The sequence below is a fragment of the Rhinolophus sinicus genome, chromosome 14 (genome assembly GCF_057876585.1).
Source record: "Rhinolophus sinicus isolate RSI-liver-muscle chromosome 14, RSI-T2T, whole genome shotgun sequence".
Classification (NCBI taxonomy): Eukaryota; Metazoa; Chordata; class Mammalia; order Chiroptera; family Rhinolophidae; genus Rhinolophus; species Rhinolophus sinicus.
The window spans coordinates 34,700,032-34,721,489 of NC_142514.1; the positions used below are offsets into that span (position 1 = coordinate 34,700,032).

General features: G+C 43.2%; 1 protein-coding gene across 6 annotated transcripts in view; it reads right to left on the minus strand.

The window, feature by feature from the left end:
* The window catches only part of AGBL4 (AGBL carboxypeptidase 4), a 1,081,794-nt gene that overhangs the window by 306,661 nt on the left and 753,675 nt on the right, over window positions 1–21,458 (minus strand). For all 6 annotated transcript variants that reach the window (XM_088791130.1, XM_088791131.1, XM_088791128.1 and 3 more), the window contains one exon: window positions 11,802–11,841. In XM_088791130.1, coding sequence (XP_088647256.1) covers window positions 11,802–11,841 — 40 coding nt within the window. The remainder of the gene's footprint in view (window positions 1–11,801; window positions 11,842–21,458) is intronic.

Consider the following 21,458-nt stretch of genomic DNA (forward strand, 5'->3'; position numbering starts at 1 on the left):
ACTGGATACTGAGTCAGAAAATCTGGGTTCAAGCTCTGATTTTTCCAGGTACAAGCATTTGTCAACTTAGGCAAATCTTATTTCTCTAAGATGAAGATGCCTACCTACTTCATAGGGTTGTTTTGATGTTTAAACAAAGAATTGGATGCAAAATGCACTGTATCAGAACCAGTTGTGGTGGTCATTACTGATGCTATTGTTATTCCTTCCAGTGAATAGAAGGTGTTTAGGTTGGCCCTTCTCTGAACCTTCAGGGAGGAAGGAAAGAAGGATCCAGGAATTTGGAGTAGAAAAGCTGAGAGAGAATCAGGGCAGCGGACTTAGTAGAAACAACAGGAGCACCTTCCTGAGAGCCCCTGTGGGTTAACCCTACGGAACAAAACATGGGCAGAGGCCAGAGCATGGGAGGGAGGGAGTCGTCAGATCCTGGTCTCCAAGATAATGTAGTGAAATGATATAAGGCGCTTGCCAGTGCACCATCTGAAGCTGGAACTGAGCCCACCTCACAGACTAATTTAATGACACTTGATAAGCAAGGTTTGTTTCTCCTAAAAGCAGCTGAAAACCACCAATTCTCTTTTCATCATTGTGATTAAATGCTCTTTTCTAACAAGCCAGTGTTCTGTATAATCTTTACCAGCAAGGAAACCTGAAGGACATCCAGCCATCCGTCCAAGAATGGAACTCAGATGAGCTGGGCTGATACCCTCTTATTTTTCCAGTTTTCTAGAAAGAAGTGTATCAGGCTTATAGACAACGATTCAGCCATCATCTGGAGGAAAGGAAATTGTACTGCAAGTAAACACAGATCCTATTGGGATTTCATAAGCTGGAGCCAGGTTAGTAAGGAAAAATGACAGGTTTCTGTGGTGACCATTTTCAAAGAAGGACTTCCCAAAACAACATGAGCATTTCCAAGGTTGTGATGTCTGCAGGATACATTATCTCATCTAATACTCATAAGAACACTCTGAGGTCAGTATTATCAGCCCCATTTTAGGGATGAGACAGCTGAAGCTGTGAGAGGTTGTATTTTGCCCAAATTACATAAAGAGTAAATGATAGACTGAGATTTGAACCCTGGTCTAGCTGACCTCAAGATTTCTGCTGTATGCTATCTAGAATTTCTTTCTTTCTTTTTCGTCTTTCTTTCCTTCTTTCTTGCTTTTCTTTTACTTTGTTTTATCTCTATCTTTCTTTTCTTTCTTTTTTTTTTTTTGCCATAGAGACACTTTATTTTTCTGCCCCTATAGTGCTGCTAAGCCCTGGTAGGTCAGTAAATCTTGCTAAGAGCAATTCCCATATTCCTCAAGCCCATCTTCAGTGCTCTCTTTCATGATGCTGTAGACCAGAGCACTGGAAGATGTGCACTACCTTCTATGACATGCCCTTGTTTCCTCAGTATCTAGGAAATTCAAGTACAAGTACACATACATGGGTCAGGCCTTGCCTCAATCCATGCCTTCCCAACACCCGTTTACCAAGAATGCAAAGGGCTATGATATAAACTGGGAACTGGATATTGGGGCATACAACCTTCTTTTTCTAAATGAGAAATTTTACATTTCTTAGTCCAGTGAACCAAAAATATTTCTCACTTTCATGACCAAGGGAAAGGGCCTTATAATTTAGGTGTATGTTAGGACAGAAAGACAGAGACGCACAAACACAGCTATTTATTTACGGAAGAAAGAGTAGCTAGATGATTCCCAGTACTTCCTCAGAAAACTCTGCCAATCTCAAAAAGCCAGGCCACTAGTCATACATCTTCGGAGTAAGAGGAGAATCCTTGAAGGAATGAGAAACGGTAAGCGGGTCTGAAAGGAACCAAAGACGTGATACACATGCTTTTCGACTTATGATGGAATTACATCCTGATCAGCCCATCATAAAGTGAAAATACCGTAAGTTGAAAATGCATTTACTGCACCTAACTTTTCAAATATCATGGCGTAGCCTAGCGTACCTTAAACGTCCTCAGAACACAATATCCAGAAGACGCTGGCAACACAGTACACTCTAGAGCGTTGGTTGTCTCCCCTGTGACTGCGTGCCTGACAGAGCTGCGGCCCAGCATCATGAGACTCTTACTGCATATCGCCAGCTTGGGAAAAGATCAAAATTCAAAATTCAAAGTACAGATTCTTTCGCACAATCGTAAAGAAGAAAAATCGTAAGTTGAACCATCACAAGTCGGGGAGTGTCTGTATTGATAATGATAATCCTCATCAATAGCACTTTGGCAGCCAGCCTCCACGATGGCCCCTGAATGAGTCTCACTTCCTGGTGTTCATGTCCTTTATCTGCTCCTCTCACAGTGAACAGGCTGATCTGTGTAGCTAACAGGATTGTTACAGAATGACAGTGCATGACTTCCTAGGCTACATCATAAAAGACATTGCAGCGTGTCTACCTTGCTCTCTTTTGGATTAGTCCCTCTGCAGGAAGTCAGCTGCCGTGTTGTGAGGATACTCAAGCAGCCCTGTAGAAAAGTCTATGTGCCAAGGAACTGAGGGCCCCTGCTAATAGCTAGCACCAACTTGCCATCCATGTAAGTCATCTTGAAAGACGATCTTCCAGTCCCACTCAAGTCTTCAGATAACCACAGCCTTGGCTGACATCTTAACTGCAACTTCGTGGCAGATCCTGAGCTAAAACCACCCAGTTAAGCTACTAGATTCTTGACCCGCACAAACTGTGAGATAGTAAACATTTATTGTCTGAAACTGCTAAGGTTTGGGGTAATTTGTCACAAAGCAATGCAATCACAATAACAACTATTTATTTAAAATCTATGGGTCACGCACGTTACTATGCTGGCCACTGTACATACATCTAATCTTCACAAAATTCTGAAAAGCATTATTATCATTCTGCGCTTACAGAAGGTAAAATGGAAGTAAGGTACAGAAAAGCTTATAGACTTTCCCAAGATAAAACTGTCAGTGGGAGAGGTAGGATTCGAGCACATAATGTATGCATGCACTACAAATTCCTTGCTCTTCCACCTATACCTTGCTGTTGCACACATGCAGAACAAATAAATAAACAGGGAAATACATGAATAAAAAGTGTACAGAGCATATGCCTGCTCTTGGGTTCATTTGGAGCCGATTAAGACACCTTTTACAAAGAACAATTATATGCCAATACATTGGATAACCTAGAAGAAATGGATGAATTCCTAGAAATGTACAACCTACCAAGAATGAATCAGGAAGAAACAGAACATCTGAACAGACCTGCTCTCAATATGCTGGGCCACTGGTGTGGGTCTAGCTTTAAGCAGGAAGGCCCTCCTTGGGTCCCACGATACAGTCCCCACCTGATCATCAGTCCTGTCACTGCCCAGAGACTCTAGCTATGGAGCCTGGAATGTGTCTAGCCTTTTGGATAGAAGGGCTGCTGCAGAGCAATCAATGTTTGCTCTGTTCTCAGACCTTATAACCCAAGTACTTGGTTTAGACTGACCACCGATATAGTCATTGCAAAAACTCATGTGATTTTGGGCTATTTACAGGTTATGCCAGGTCCCAATGTATTCCCCAATTTCATGGGTAATATTTGTAATAACTATCAGCCAATCAGTACAGATTTCCCTGAGCACAGATGCTTGTTCAAAGATGAGCTCATAATGGCCCAATCACGGAATGAGAAGCAGTAGAGATTCTGCTGGGACTTCTGTGTGGGAGTCTCTTGCTTTTCCCTACTAGACTAGAATTTGGGAGGATGTAAATTCTGCCATCTTGAGACCACATATGGCCTGGGGATAGAGTTAATACTGAGCAAGTTGAGTTAAGAGAGGAAAAACAGACTGGGTCCTCTAATCCCTACATCAGGATGCACAGAAAAACAGATTTATTTCTGGATTATCTATTTATGTGAAGCAATGAATTACCTAATTTTGCTTGAGCCAATTCACGTTGTGATTAAAGACTCCCACTTACATAGTTTCCGTGCCTTAATTTTACCTTCCATGCTTTGAATTCCAGTTTTTCTAGCCTCAGGACCTACATTCTATCTGATGACCAAGGTTTTGCCAGTTCCTTCCTGACCAGACCTCTCTCATGCTGATCAGCTATGACGCTTTTGGGTGCCATACCTCCCCAGAGCTCAGCCTACCCATCCGAATGTTCCAAAATGGGACCCTTGACTCCTTCTCAGAAACCTCCTCACCCGAGTCCTGGGATATGGCATCCTATACACATGTCCTAGGAATGTACTTCTCAAGTTGTCTCCTAGGAACCTTGAGAACAAACATGTTTCTCCCTGCCATTTTATGTTTCTCAGATTCTGGAATTTGTTTACATAGATTTAATAAATTGCCAGAGTAACACTGTATGCTGTTGTTTTTCGTTCTTGACATGAGAGGTGAAGGTTGAGGGGTGGAGATGGAAGTGTAAATTGATACAGGCTTTCTGGAAAATGAACTGGCAATAAGACTCAATAATGCTTTAAACATATTAATGCTCTTGGACCTAGTAATTCCACTTCTAAAATATTCAGTATAAAAACAACTTATGCAAAAGAAGTAAAAAGTGTTACTCACAAATGATTTTATGGTACAGTTATTTATAAGAGAAAAACATCTGGAAATAAGACAAATGCACAATAGGACATATAGTTTTATAAACCAGGCAACATGTAAAAGATGGAAGATATTAGAGCTTTTAAAAATAAGTATGCTTTAAAAAATGCTCATGAAATGTCTTGGATTTAGTAAGTCCATCTCTAGAAATCTATTTTAAGACAATACTCTGAAATGTAGACAAAAACATATACACAAAGACTAATAAATTATTCATAAGATCGAGAAACTAGAATCAAGTTAAATATCCAACATTATTGGCATGGGAAAATATTTCTGTTGTAATATTAAGTGAAAAACCAGGATACAATTTTATATCTATATGATCTAAACCATGTAAAACAAAATTATACATGCATAAAAAGGGAAAGAAGTAAATGTGTTAAAATATTAAACAGTGATTGCCTCTGGGAGATAACTGATATTTTCATTTTTATAACTTCTTTGCATTTTTCAAAATTTGCACCATGGGCACGTGCAATTTTTTAATAGAGAAAGTTATTATAAAAAATGCTAAGTATGTAAACTACATAGCAATATGAAGATTGTTTATGAAATAATGTTAAGTGAAAAAAGATGTATATAAAAACTTACTGTGATTGCAATTATGTAAATATGTTTCTGCATATAGACAAGAACTAAAAGGGAAAATGTATAAATAAAATTAGGTTTTGTATTGTGCTAAGGCTGTGGAATTAGGAGTAATTTATTTTTCTTCTCCAAAGATCTCTTCAAAGTTGTTTTAGTGATGTGCATGCATATTTTGAACCATCCTCTCTCTGCATGTCCACTGTGCTGCTAGCTTTTTGGCCGTGGGGCCAGGAGTCCACTGGCTTGGATTCACTCCTGGTCCTGGCCACTCTGAGCCAGCTCCACAGGCCGTGTTGGCTCTACAAATGGCCATGAGGCAGGTAATAATGGCTAGCTTGGCCTCTCTTGTTCCTTTCGTCTCCAGAGGGGCTAAATTCATATTATGGGGGACTTTCATTGGAGACAAAGCCCCAATTGTCATGCAGTGGCCAGCAGGTTCAGTCCACCACCATTTAACATAGGTATTGTTCTAACTATGTTAAGAGGAGATTAAAACAAAACAAAACACCTTTGTGGATATTTGCAATCAGGAACAAATTAAATTGAGCTGTGATTTTTCTTTTTCTGGAGGCTTCTTTGATGTCTTAGGACATCGGACATCTCTTCAGGGCATCACCTAGTTAGTAGGAAAGTCCCAGAGACGATGCTATCTCTGCCATTCTAGGTTTTCCTTATCCCCAGCACAGTGGGTCAGCAAGAATTCTGTGTGAGGAAGAAGACTCCATGGGCCAATATCACAGATGAAGTGCTATATATATGGAACAGTGGAAAAGGGAAAGGCTTTGGAGTCAGACGGGTCTGGATTTAAATCCTGACTCTGTCATTTATTAACATGTGGGCAATTCACCTACCTAATCACACAGCACCTTTATGTTCCATTGGCAGAAAGGAAAGATGACAGCAGTCTTATGGGATAATAGAGAGAATCATGTGAAAAATATATGTAAAGCACTTGATGCAGTTTGACATTGAGTGCCAGTATTGGGTACTTCCTAAATGCTACACCATCAAAAAACTATGATCTCTTGACAAGGGTGCCAAGGTAATTCAATGGAGAAAGAACCGTGGTGCTGGGAAAGCTAGACAGCTTTATTCAGAAGAGGTAAGTTGGTTTCCTACTAAGATATAAAAAAAATTAACTCATAGGAGTACATCTTTATGACCTTGGGTTAGGTGATGTCTTCTCAGCTATGATACCAAAAGTACAAGCAACAAAAGAAAACAACAGATCAATTGAAGTTCACCAAAATTATTATTTTTTTTTTTGCTTCAGAGGCCGTTAAGCAAGTGAAAAGACAACCCACAGAATAGGAAAAAAATTGCAAATCTCATATATGATAAAAGAGCTTATATTAGAATATAAGAATATATATCAGAATACATATTTTGACTCTTACAACTCAACAATCAAAAGATAAGTATAACTTAATTAAAAATGGGTAATGGGAAATAATTTCTCCAAAGAAGATGTACAAATGGCCAATAAGCACATGATAATATGTTCAACATCATTAGACATTAGGACAATGCAAATCAAATCCACAATGAGATACCACTTTGCACCCACTAGGATGATTATAGTCAAAAGACAGATAATAACAAGTGTCAGAGAGGATGCATTGAAATAGGAAGCATTCTGCATTGCTGATGAGAATATAAAATTGTACAGCTACTTTGGAAAACAGTTTGGCAGTTCCTCAAAATGTTTATTCTAATGTTTACCATATGATCCAGCAACACCATTCTTAGGTTTATACCCAAAAGAATGAAAAACATATGTCCACACAAAAACTTGTACATAAATTTCCATAACAGCGTTATTCATAATAGTCAAAAATGGAAACAATTGAAATGGCCAATAGATGACTGGAAAAACAAAGTGTGATATACCGCTCCATTGGAATATTGTTCAGCAATAAAAAGGAATGAAGTAATGATACATACTATTATATGGATAAGCCTTAAAAACATTATGCTAAATAAAAGAAAGTCATGAAATACCACACACTGCACAGTGAAATGTCCAGAATCGGCAAATCCATAGAGATAGAAAGTAGATTAGTGGTTGTCAGGACATGGGGGAAAGCAGAAATGGGGACTGACATGGGGAGGGAATGGGTATAGAATTTATTTGGGGTGGGGGCGATGATTATGTTCTGGAATTAGTAGTAATGGTTGCATAACTCTGAATATACTGAGAACTACTAAATGTTGCACTGTGAAAGATGAATTTGATGACATGTGAATTGTATCTCAATAAAGCTGTTATTTTTAAAAAAGCTATGACCAGCACTTTTAACCTGATGGTGGGAACATACAAATTTTTCCAGAAGTGTGATAAAGTATATTCATCATTGCCAAATATTCTCCTTCTCCTCAGTGCAGTGCCATTCCCTGTGTAAGATTCCACATCTCTACCTTGTTGAATTTAGGAGCAGTCATATGGTTTGCTTTGACCAAGGATATTTGGAAAGAAATGGCTCCTTAAATTTTTTCAGAGCAGGTGCATGGCTCACCATCACTCCCTGATCCCTCTGTCAGGATGACCCACACGGCAGGCGCTGTCAGTACCTTCCCACAATCTCACATGTTCTTCTGCACTTACTATTTCTGCACATGTGCAATAACGTCCAATTGCTGACACATGTGAATCTCTCCTGAGTGCTTTCTCTGGCCACTGGAATCTCCTATGTCCATATACTGAACAGACTGGCCGTGCCAGGGAATTAGCACAACCATGTCAACCCCACCCCTTGGCCCTCAGAGGGAGAACTCTGGGGCTTATTGTCTACACTGATTCCCACGGTTCCCGGGTTGGATTAAGTGCCAGCTGCCCTCCGCAGTAGCTTGCTTGGTAAGGAAACTTTCTTGGCTTTCTTCCTTTTCCTGTATCACTTTCCCACCCCCACCAAGGTATGGGGATTGCCTCCCAAATAACCTACTTTCGCTAAATCTTCACCTCGTAGGGAACGCAAACTAAGACACCCAGCAACGTTCTAGACAGAGGACGCTTAGTCAGTATGGGTGCCACAGTAAAGCAGATATAGAGCAGAGCTGGCTCCAATCCATGAGGGACATGTACCTAAAGTGAAAAACCAACCTTTGTTTTTTAAGCCTCTGCAATTTTGATGTCATTGTTCCTTTAGTGTAACAGCCTATCATGACTAGTGTACTAGTAGTTCTCACTCTAGGAATTTTTCCTGAAGAAATACATAATTAGAGATGCACACAAAAATCTTTATATAAAAATGTTCTTTGTGGTATTATTTATAATTAAATAATCGGGGGCAGTTGAACATATAATAGGGGAATTAAAATGTAATAGAAAGCTTTTCAGTTATATAAAATTTAATAACATCGAAATATCTAATAGCATTGAAAAATGTTCACACTATATGTAACAGGTGATATATAAAACATAATCCAAAAAAGGAAGGGGAAATAAAAAGATAAACCAAAAACACAAATACGGTGGTAGAAATATGTCCAAATATATCAGTAATTATAATAAACATAAATAGATTAAATTTATCTGTCACAATACAGGGATTATTAGATTTTATTTTTTTAAAGCAGCTAACTGTGCTTTCAAAAGATAATCATAAAAGGTAAAGGGAGAAGTATATTTCCCTACCAGTTATAAAGATAATATTAAATTAAGATTTATTATAAATATGAGAGCATGCAGTTAATGCAGAGTAAGAGGGGTGGACCAGTGAAATAGTACAGAGAGCTCAGAGCAGGTTTGTGCATAGGAAAATTGATATGTAACAGATGTAGAGTTGCTAATATGTAAGAGAAAGGATGAACTAGCTTTTGTATAGTGCTGAGACAAAGGGTTATCCATATGTAAATTAAAATATTATTAAATCCCAGAGTAATTTAAGGACACAGATCAATCCTAAATGAGATATCCAAGTGAGACACAAAATTTGACAATTCTTAGAAGTAAATATGGGAGAATACGATATCCAGGTAAGGAAGGAGTTCTTTAAGTCTCAAAAGCAAAGTTCATAAAGCAAGAGACTGATAAATTTAACTACATTAAAAACACCTTCTGTATATCAAAATATATCACCAAAAAACACAAGCCACAATCTGGGAGAGGATATTTGTAATGCACACAAATGAGAAAGTATTGATACTCAGAATAAGAAGGAACTACAAATCAATAAAAAGAAACAACCCAATAGAAAATGGCCAATCAACATGAAAAGAGACTCAATCCCACCAGTAACCAGGGAAACAGAAGCAATGGGATACCATTTCACATTTATCCTGATGACTGGTAAAAATGTTTCAGTCTGACAATCCAAGTGTTTGGGGATCAGGGAATCGTAGACTTTGTTGTTGGAAGTGTAAATTTGTTTTACCACTTTAGAAAACAATCAGCCATTATGTAGTAAATTTGAAAAATGCATATAATCAGTAATTCCTCTCCTAACTATACGCCCTAGAGATACTCTCATACTTATTCACATGAAGAGGTGCACAAAAATTCTCTTAGCAGCATTGTTTCACTTGCAAAACACTGCAAATATCCTAAATTATGATCAATAAAATGCAGAAATAAATTGTGATCTAATCATATGTGGAATACTATATAGCAGTTAAAACAAATGAACCAGACGACATGTAGCTACATGAATGAATCTCTATAATATAATAATGAGTAGGGGAAAAGTCACAGAATAACATTTATAGTGTGACACCACTTGTAGGAATTATAAAACAACATCAATTATATTTTTGGATACATAGATAGGAAGAAACATTGAAATCAGTACAGTGGTTACCTATAGGGTGAAGGGACGGAGATACGATCAGGTAGAAGCAGAAGTCTAAACTAGATTTATATACATATGTATGTATATATATTTATATGTATATACGTATATATATATGTATATATACTTTTTTTTTTCAATAGTAGACTCTTTGGCATAAATGGCACAGTGTTGATAGGATAAAGCCAAGGTGTTTGGGGGGACGCAGTAAATGGCTGTTCATTATATTTCTACTCTTTTCTGAGAGCCATAACTATGTTTGCTTGAATTTGTGCAGTAGAAGTTAGGAAAAGGCAGAGCTAGCAGAAAAGAAATGTAGTTAATAGAGCCTGCGGCTTATCTTCTGAAGCAACTGATGACAGATCAAGAACCCTCTTCAATTCACACTTCGGCATCCTCTCAGGGTGTGACCAAACAAGACTGGGATATGGAAGCAGGTAATCTGGGTCGGCACGTGTGGAGTGGAACAGGACATTATCGCAAAGGAGAGCAACCACACAGCACAGAACAAAGATGATCCCTGCCAATTATAACCTCTACCAGCACTTTAGAGGGGAGAAATTGGCAGGTCACACCACTGGGCAGCACCACTTACATTAGCTTATGATTTGGAATTTTGATATGTTAAACACAGCTCATTCTATGTGACAGATTACACAATTTTCACACTAGCTCATCTTTGGTCTTTTGAAGTCCCAAGTTCTAAAAGCTCTCTCAGGTGAAAATACAGTGATCACCTGAACTGGATAGATCCCACTCACATTTGCACTCCTTGTTTTATACCTTAGTTACAGAGACCAGATAACTAGCCCTGGTGCTAGGGAAGAACCTGCAGAGGGCAATTTCTCAGTCGCCTTGGGAGTGAGCCAACTGGCCCTGGGATACAGCATGAGTTTGACGGAAGGCAGGCATGATATGGAACGGCCCTACTGGTTCCTAAAATACTGAAGTGCATCATGCTCGTTGGCAATTAGCCCCCCTTAGAGCCCACCAACCCTGCCATGTGACCACTCAGCCACACTAGCCCCTCCCCCAGGATCTCATCTCCCCAAAGTACATCGCTCTGCACAGCAGGGGGGTCACCTGTGCTGCTAAGTATTTAGTTATGCCAATGGATGGAGACTGATCTCTGTACCCACTCTTGAATGCTCATTAACCCTGCTGGTACCGTCACCTCCTTAGGTTCCAACAGAGAACAGCATCTCTTGGCCAATTCTGCCCTCAAGTTCTCAAACCAAAATAAAATACCTTTCTGGCAAAACGAAACCACTCAACCTATCTCGAGGCTCAATGCCAGGCCTAGGGGAGAGGAAGGACCTTTTAATCCCATGGCCACAGTTTTGTTGGAGGACTTGACTGTCCAGCCCTAAGGGTGAGAGACGAGTCAGCCTGACACTCATCGCAGAACACCAAACTGCTCACTGTCCCAGACTAGACCACCTTCATGAGCCGTCCTCCCTTCATTCCAGGCCACCTCCAGGCAGCTTCCCCATTCCCCATGATTTTAAAACTTATTTCTCAGGAGACCAGGACACTTCCTTGACACTTGAATCCGTCAAGTGATTTAGTGAGAACTTGCCCCTGGAATTGGCAGCCACATCAGAGTATCAGCCCTGCCATCTGAAGAGTTAAGAGGAAGCAGCGAGAGCTGGGAGGGTGAAAAGAAACTGCCAGTGGGGCAGAGGGTGCAGGGAGAAGGGTTGTTCATGGCACAAAAGAGCTCTGCTGTTCATTCAGGGAGTCAGAGAAGGGCAGGGATTGCATTTGCATATGCAGCCAGGTATCGCTCTGGGAAATAAGGGAAGAGCCAACGCACAAAGGCCACAACTACTCACCGGGGCTGGTTATTGTCAGGAGATCAAGCTGCCGCTGTTGCTGCAAAAGAAAACACACTGTGAGAGCACTGATTTGAGTCAGGGTCAAACTTGTGCCAGCACGTCAGGGTGGACACAGAAAGACACCACCAGCGTAGGGTACTCTGGGGGTAAGCTGGTGCTCACTCACAATTCTGCAGAGAGACAAAGGGAATGGATGGCCTTTTGGTTTGTCCTTGGGTGGTCAGAGCTGAAAGGATCTGAGAGGTCTTTCAGGCAAACTTGTTTTACACTTAGGGAAAAGCCATGGGCTCATTCGTCGGTACCAGACGGTGTTAGATTTGTCTCTGCTCACGCTGGCTGCACTGACTAAGGGTCTGATATCATAGCAATCGTCATTGTCGGGGGTACTGAAGTCATTGTCACCCTCCTGATGGCCTTTCCAACCAAGATAGTCCTGGACTGCTTTATTTCTTGAACTTGCTCAGCAATGAATGCTCTGAGAATTTCAATTATTGACCATTAGGCTATTCCTCTCCAACTGATTCCTCATGGCTTTGTACCATACAAGATTCAAAGGAAACATTCACGGGGCACACCAGGCCATATGGATGAGGCTGCATGTGTTTGGAGGCAACACGCCTTGGCAGCCCTAAGGGCTGAGGGGATCAGCATTTCGGGAGGCTTGCCCCCATCACAGCATACCTACCAGGATGCCCTGCCCGGGACGGGATGTCACAGGAACCTGAGGGAGAGGTGGGTACTGGAGGCGGGGGTGGGGCAGTGGTGAGCAACTCTCATAAAGACTTAAGTCAGGATTCCGTATGCCCAAGTCGACCTCTTTCTTTTTCCTACACTTGATTTTCCATAAATAGTCCTTAACATCTGTATTTTGTTTTTTCTTAAAAGGGGTCCCAACAAACGCCACTTTGAGAACCACTGCTACATCGCAGGAGCTCCTGATTACCTGGTATTTCATCGAATGGATCCTTTGCCATGTCACCTTACCTGCATTTCCCTCTTTATCTGCCTCTCTCCAAGAATGGCTTCCTACAGTTTTGTTTAAGCAGAGAGGGGAAGGCAGCAACATTTTTTGAATACCAACGACAGGCCAGGCACAGTACCCGGTATATGGTATGTCGCTTCTTTGCATACTCTTGACAGTCCTACAGGGTTGGTGTTGTACAGAGAAGGGGCATGGGGTTCAGAGAGGAGACGTGGTCTGCCCAAGTCCACATCTTCACTACACGGCAGGGCCAGAGTTAGAGTTCAGTTGGTCTAACCCGATGTTTAGTGTTGGTGGTATTCATTCTTAGAGTCCATGTGACCCTCAGTTTATATGAGCTGCCTCTTCCCTTTGCATAGCATTATGGATGTTTAGAGTTCAAAGGTCATTGAGTCTGACCTGCTACCAGGACACGAATCCCCTCTGCAATGTCCCCACCAGTTGTACAAACAACTGCTGTCATTTCATCCCTTTTCTTGATGGGGAACTCACGCCTTCTTATAAATTGGGCAGCTCTACTGAACAGGGTTAAAAGCTGATTGCTTATGACCTCACCACCCTTTCTAGCTGCCTCAGCGCATGACAGCAGTTTGGATAGATGAAGAAGATCTGGGTTTTCTTCTCTCCAGGCTAAATAGTCCCAATTCCTTGGTCCTAACTCGTAAGACCTGGTCTCAAATCTCCTCACCCTGTGGTCCCCCTCCGCCTCCATTTCACTTTGCTCCGTCCCTGTCAGACCCTCTTTAAGACTTCTGCCGCCCTTGCTTCGGGGACTTCTCATCAGCCTAAACGCAGATTGCATCCTCTCCCAACCCTCTCAGTCACACGTTCTTGTTTTCCTGCCAGCTTATAACTCTTGCCAGTTGACATTTTCAGGCAAACAATGCAACTTTAAGACGTCATTGACCTACATCATGAAACACATATCCACGCACGGGGGCTGGAAGGAATGCTGGAGGCAGACTGCCCTCCGTGAACACCGAACCGGGCCAGTAGTACAATTGGCTCAAGCTGCCTTTGCCTGGGCCAGTCTGTGTGGTTTGGCACTTCCTTCATGCATGAGGAAAGCATACAACGCATGTACACTTCGATTTTTCCATAAGCTCAACTTTGTGATGGCTGCTGGTGAAGAAGGTCTAGTTATCTGAAAAGTGTCTCTTTTCCTAATTAAGAGCTATTTCTAAACGGTGACTCCGTGTTCAGGGTCCACTAGAGAAAAAGGGAAGAAACCCTGACAGGAGGCAGACATACCTGGGCTTGTGCCCTGGCCCCTCCGTGTGGCTTTGGGTAACTTACTTTATGGCTGTGGCCTTAAACCTCATGCCTCTAAAATGAGCGAGTGAGACTGAAAATACCTTCAGTGACTCTTGAGTCCAGTGCAACCAGGTACTATGCTTGTGGGCTCCCTCTTCTGGTGTAGAGAGTTCCCTGAGAATCTCTGCAGTCAGGACACAGGGGGCTCCAAGGACAGAGTCTGGATTTCAAAGGGACCAATCTAAGCTTTCCTCTCACATTGCAGTGTTCAGTGCATGTGTGTCTTCACTAGTTGAGGAGCATCTTCAGGACCCGGAACATCTATTATCCAGTCCACGGCTTAGAGTAACCCCCAGAAAACACTTGCTTAAACTCAACAGAACCATTCCTGCGATCCATAGGATCCTTTCTAACCACTGTTTGCTCACGCCGGCCTCCCACGCCTAACAGCTCCTGATCTTTGTGGCGGCTCCTCCTCGCATCTCGAGACCTCCATGAGCTCTTCTCTGCACAGCAACTCCCAAACCTAACCCCTTCCCTCCTTTCCTCAGAACAGAATAAATAGTTCACACTTTGTTCTTGCAGTGCATCTGGTAAAACGTGCCTTTTGTATCATGCTCTGAATTGTCTGTTTCCTTCTCCATTTCTCACAAGGTCCTTACTCAAGGACAAGACTGGTCCTGCCTTCTGTATGTCTCCAGGGCCCAGCACCAAGGCCTGGAACAAGTGTTTGATGTCACGTAGTTCAAATGATTCGACTGCCCCATTATTCCCTCGGCAGCGATCCTGTTAGGCAGGAATTAATGAGCATGGAAAGTCAGCATGCCCTTTCCTCTCCAGGATTTCCCCCTGCCGCGCCTTGGGGTTCTTGCCTCATGGTTTTGCTCCCACCGTCTCCGCAGATGGCAATACTGTCTATCCAGCTCCTCTGGGAGATCTTCCTTCTTTGATTCCCACCCAACAGGGTCACTCACTGTCTCTTCTTGACTCCTACAGCTCCTACTGTCTGTGCCACTCCTGTGGTGACCAAGTCAAGCTAACCTGGGGACAAGCCCATTTAACCTACAGTTCACTGACATATGTGTGCACCACCTAGTGGCCCAAGCAGGTAAGTGTAGGCTATTGTTTTAACCTGCAGGTCTTAGATAGGATTGCAAAATCTACCTGTTCTGTATGTAAATAGAAACAAAAGGGTGCGTTCAAGAATCACTGTGCAATCATATTTACCTAAGAAACTGGAATATCCAAATAATTTCCTGAAAGTCCTTCAAAAATAAAGGAATGAAGTGAAGTGAAAAATTCTATTACTAAATAGTCTACCTAGTATAATCATTTTAGATTGCCAACAGAAGCTACATGGCATTTGTGAAAATAGGGATTGTGATTTGTAGAGTTTGGCTAATAATGTACAATCAGTCTTATATAGAAGGGGGCATGTTGGACATAAAGAATTACCTAATTATTATAATTAGTCACCAACTGAGAGATAAGGGCCTTTTATATGGAGATACATTATCTAACTGCCTGGAAGGCAAACTATGTAATGTTAGATGGAGGAAATGAAGTCCGTGATCTAGGCAGGTTTGGTCGGCTGACAGGGCCTGGGGGCCGGGAGCTGAGCTGCTGAACCACTAGCCGAGGAAATGCTCCACTAAGGAAGGCAGGGCCTTCCCGTGTCTGGTATGGTAGCTGGGTGTGCATGTGTGTGTGGTAGCTGGGTGTGTATTTGTGTGTGTTGTGGGTGGTGGGGGGCATTCTTCCTCAGGTGAAGGAAGTGTACACCTAGACAGAGGGAAACACGTTCAAGTGTGGTATTCCTGCGTGGTATCCCATGGACTCTTGAGGGGCGTGGATATACCAGGGTAGGTCAATTAGGAGTTGATGTGTGGACTCCGGGCTGTGTCTGAGCCCTGCTTCCAGCCTTCCCTGGTACAGTGGTGCCCATGGACATTTAAGAGAAATGCATTTCTGCTTAACCACCATGGGATGCATGCTGTGTCATGACTCCATAAAGACCATTGATGGGTGGTAGTGCCAACGTCAACAGGTGCCATCTCTAAATTTGGTGTCAGTCAGAGCACTTATATCGGATGCTTAAGGAATTACCTATTAGCATCCTTGCTCCAAGAGTTATCCGTACTCTCCCATGCATCTAGTGGAAGGCGTTTTGTTAATACAATGTCACCCCACTTCTGGTCACAGTTGACTGCCCCAATGGTAGAAGTACTAAAAGGAGGGCCAATTAGCAACTTTACCCAGGAATTTTGGATCTTTTATGGGTTCAATTTATTCTCAGTAAAAACTACTGTTGTCCTAAGTTTAAGAACCTATCTTTAATTTTTCTTTTGTAATTGAAAACATATATTTTTGCCATTTTCTAAATTTTTAGAAAATTCAGAAAGTAAAAATTAATGAAATTCCACCACTGAAAGAGAACCATCGTTGGCATTTTGATGTATTTTCTTGTCATCTTTCTTGCTTGTGTATATTTAATGAGATCATATTTATATATAAAAAACAAAGCATGTTTTAATCTTGTACAACATTGTTAGTTGTTTTCGTCCTGGGCTGAGTCTTTGTTTTGAAGCATAAGGTTGTAAGTCATATATATGTATTTTCATGACTGATAAGTTTGCTCTTACCGCTGTGATTTTGTTTCTGGCTCTTTTTTTCAAGGAAGGTGACATTAATTGTCAAGACATCAGTTGGTTATACCACTTGGTTATTCTGTCACAACGAGGCAGTTGGAAAGGCCCAGCTACTGCAGCCTAGTAATGGCAACAAAGTTGTCTGAATCTGGAAAAGTCTCTTCCAGGCAATATCCAAGCGGGAAGATACTCTTCTTCGTAGATGACGCCCCTCTGACTGCAGTGACAGAAAGCACTTTGCAGAAAGAGTTCCAGACTCAGAATCAGAAAGCTAAAAGTGTGAAGACTGATTCTGCCATCTCCGAGCTATGTCACCCTAGGCATGTTACTTAAGCCAGCTGGCGATTAGGTACTCTGTCTATAAAAGCAGTGCAGACCAAGCTCCAAGAGCCTAACAGGAAGGGAAAGCTGAGAGCAAGAGGAAGAACCATTCTGACCAGGGGGACCCAGACTGAGTGGGGAGCACACTACTGGAGCGCCAGGATTTCTAAGTGCAGGCTCCACACCGCTCTGCCCCACCTCCGGCTGAGACTTGGGGTTTCTCACCATCTGGCTCCTGGCACTTTACAACAGCATCTTAGCTGGTTCCCCTGCTTCTAGTGCTGCATCCTCCAGTTCATCCACACTGCAGCTGGCGTGAGATTTCTACAGTGCACATTGAAAAACTCCTCAGGCTCCTATGGGATGGAGTCCAACCCTTTCGCTACTATTAGACGACTTCTGCGACCCGCCTTCTATCTCCTGTTCTCTCAGACTCTGAGCTCCAGCCACCATGGACCACGTCCAATTCCCCAAATGTGCTGTGCTCTCATCTCTAGGCCTTTGCACATGTTGTTCCCTCTTCTTGGCACAACAAGCCTGCACCCAACCCACTCTGCCTGGCTAATTCCTACTTCTTATTCAGCTCTCAGCTCATGCCACCTCTTCTGTCAAGGCTGGACTGGCTCTTGCCCTTCTCCCCCTCACTTTCCCCACCAGAGCACCATCGCATTGCAGTTCTGTGCCCTGTTTGTTCCTCCATCCTCCCCACTGGTTTTGTGAGCTCCCCGAGGGCAGGGCTGGGTCGTCACTACTTCCCTCAGGAACTAGCCCAGTGCCTCATCAACACAATGCTCAACAAAGATCTGCTGATTGCCTGTTAGATGACAACTAGACAGGGTCCTACTGAATTGGCCATCAGAAGAGGTTTAGTTTACCCCCCCCCCAAAAAAAAAAACCAATAACACACACACAGCCCCCATAATTTTTCACAAAACCCTTTCTGTGTCTGCTTTGGGACCTAGGGACACAGAGACTAGGCCTTGCTCATCTGGATGGGTAATCATGAGGCTGTGGTTAAAAATGGACTTTTCATGTTGGTCACGAACTGCATCGCAATTACTTCTCAGAATAAGAAAGGCACGGGGTGTTCTGGGAGCGCAGAGGCCGGCTTGATGTGTCGCGTTCTGAGTGGTGGGAGAGAATAGTCACTGATTATGTGTTCTGTTTTGCTTTCTGCGTTTCATTCAGGATAGCTATTTGGGGAAAAGTCAGTCTTTCATGGCATGGGCTGGAGATGATTTCAGCAAGAGCACCTGTCATCCTGTGCATTGTCCTGTCACTTCTGAAGCCAGCCATCACGGGAAGGACCTGAGGAGCCACACCCTCCAGAAGTGGGAGTCACAGGGCCACAGGCACACATTTGGGTGCAGGGCTCAGGTCCCTCCTTTCCTGCAACCCCTTCCCTGCTCAGCTGCTCCCCGCCCTCAGCCACACTCATTTTCCAGTCACCTCCGGCTCTCATGCTCCCGCCCGGCCCTGCCCCAAACAGAGCCTCTTCCTCAGAAAATACTGCAAGTGGTTCTGACCTCTCTCTAAACTCACCCTTTGATTTCTCTTACTCCCATCCAGCCTCCTCACTGCTTGTAGGATTGAGCATTCTAAAATGAATTTTGCTCCTTTCTTAGAATAAGTTAATGATCCCCATTGTATTTCTGATAAAGACACGATTTCTTAGCTTGATATTCAAGGAGGGTGTGGAAAATCCCTATGAGTTTCATGTGCTATTTGAAAAAGCAGTTTTTTATATTTTAATATAACCTCGTGCTTGGAAAACAAACAAAAGTTACCTATTGTTTTCAGGACCAAACTGCAGACACTAAAGGTGGGCTTACTCATGCTAGTCCACGACAGATGCAGAAGACGACTCTCACCTGGCAGAGGAAGGGGGGCAGTCACCTCTGAGAGGAAAGGGAGCAGCGATTACGAGTTTGAAAAGCCCTGTCTCAAGGCACTGAGCTCATGCCCACACCCCTCAGAAGTGGGGTGCTGGCCAGCTGTTGGCCTGACCATACGACACGCTGCCCCCTTAACTGCTCACTGACACTGCCTCCTGCCCCTGACATGGCCTTCTTTCCACGTCTGCTCATGCTAAACAACTGACGTGCAACACAGATTTCCCAGATAGCATTGTGCCTTTACTCTTTGACTCCTCATTTATTTGCAATTCAACAAGTAGCAGCGGAGCATCTGCTCTGTAGCAGACATGTAGCTGAGGGTAGGGCACGAGAGAGACAGGCCCTGTCTTCACAGAGGTAGCTGAAGGGAAGTGGAGGAGGTAGGCGTATTAAGCAAATAATCATACAGTATTACATAATTTAAATTATGGTAAGTGCTCCAAAAAACAAACAAACTATGGGTAAAGGTACTATGACTGGGTTTAAACTATGCCTCAAGCCTCACCTGGCCCACTGGCTAATGCCTGGACGCCACCCCCAAGCATCTCCCCAAGCCCCCACCTGCCAGGGCAATCTGAGCTGCGGCTGAGGGTTAGCCTCCCTTTGGGCACCTACTCCCATAGCGATAATAAAAAATGCATTAGCCTTTAACTTAGGGGACAGTGAACATCACTTTGGCTGAAACAGAATCCCACCATTAGGGGTTAAATTCAGTGGATCGCAGACAAAAGCTGGGGCTGCACTGTGAGATTGCTTCAATATATTTCTGCGAGTAGTTTCTGCTCCTGTAGCTTCCTGTTATTGGAAAAGCCAGGCAGGCAAGTGACTTTCATCCCCAGGGCCGCTTAAAGGAGCATTTTAGTCCGGCCTCTGGCAGCACAAAAGCAGGGCAAGTGGAAATGGAGAGGGGCATACGAAACTGCAAAGACATCTTGGAAGTAGAATTAATAGCAACAGAGGCTGCAGCAGCTTCCAGTTGCTGAGCACTGACTACGTGCCAATGCTCACAACCTCTGGAGGCAAGTGGTAGCCCTTTTTCCAAAGGAAGAAGCTGAGGGTTGGGAGGTTAGCTTACTTGTCCAAGGTCACAGCCGAAGTGGGAAAACCTAGATTCAAACCCAACTATTGGCCTCTGAAGCCTATGCTCTGTTAGTCGTGAGAAATGAGGCAACACTCTCGGCTGCGTCTCAGGTTTCTAGGCAGAGGAGCCGTGTGAGCTGTGGTGGGTGACGCTGCACAACGGGAACGGCCTCTGTGCACAGGACAGGAGCGACAGTTTAGCTGTGACCTTTTCTGCTTTTCCTTTGTGGTGCTCACAGTTTGAAATTCTATATTTACCTGTGTTTATATTTGACTAACGTCATTCCCATTACAGTCTAAGCTCCATGGCAGAAAGGACAGGGTTTAGCTCTGCTGGCAGACTGGATTCTGTCTAAATATGTGTTAAAAGATCGCCTATGGGAGGGCAGCACTGGATAAACAGCTGAAACCCTCACTCCTGCTGGAGAAAAATGACACATCCCCAAAACCCCAAGCGGTCAGACGGGGGCTTGTGCTGGAGGACTCCACCTTCCCCAGCTCTGGAGGACAGACCCGTGCACGCATCAAGAAACAGTGACAGGAAGGCTGTTCCAGTCACGAGCCAGAAGATTTCATGGCAGGATAGACTGCTTCTTCCCCATCCTCCGTTCCAGTGACAGGAGGCCACATGGGGATCTCCAAGAACAGACATGGCATCTAAAGTAATGGTGCAGCTCTAGGCTGGAGAGGACGCATATCTGGCTGCCAGGTGCCCACCCAGAATACCATGTAAGCATTGATGTAATAGCGTCTCCCATTTATAGGTAGGTGTTTGCATATTAGTCTTTCTTTTCTCCTCACTTCTACCTCTCCTCTCCCCATTTCCTACCCCCGAAGCCTAGCCTTCTCCTCCCAGGTCAGCAGCTGAATGTTTTCCATTTCTCTGTGTTCTTTCTGTACCTGATCTCTGACAGGGCATCAGGAAGTTTGCTGTAGATCTGATGGTTTGGCTTCTTATTAGAGCAAATTACATGATTATAAATTCTCTCTTTTAAATCTGTTTTGAGTAAGTCACAGCTTTTCTTTTGTAGAATCAAACTTTAGAGTTCAAAAGAGATGCCTTCTAGACCTTCAATTTATACTTTAAAGCTGTGATTACTCTTCATCCTTCAGGTCACCCAGAGCCAGCACAAGAGAGGCTATCCCACAACATGGCCTCCCGGGGTGTCAGAGCAAGGAGCTTTGGAGGTCATCTAGCCCAGCTACTTTATTTCAAAACAAGTAAATTGAGTCCACAGAGGGTAAGGGAGCTGCTCCGTGTCATCCGTCACATTGCTCTGCACTCTGCTTGTATGCCTCCTTGGGTAGGAGACATTTATGCCTATATCCTAGCACCTAGAGAAGCATAGATGCTTAGAGAAAACTGCTAAGGAAAGTAAGGGATGGGGTGGGGGACTGGGGGCAGGGGAAGAATTGAGTTAGGAATTTGTTCCAAGTTCCAATGCCATGGTGCTTATTTGATTCGACGGGTTTT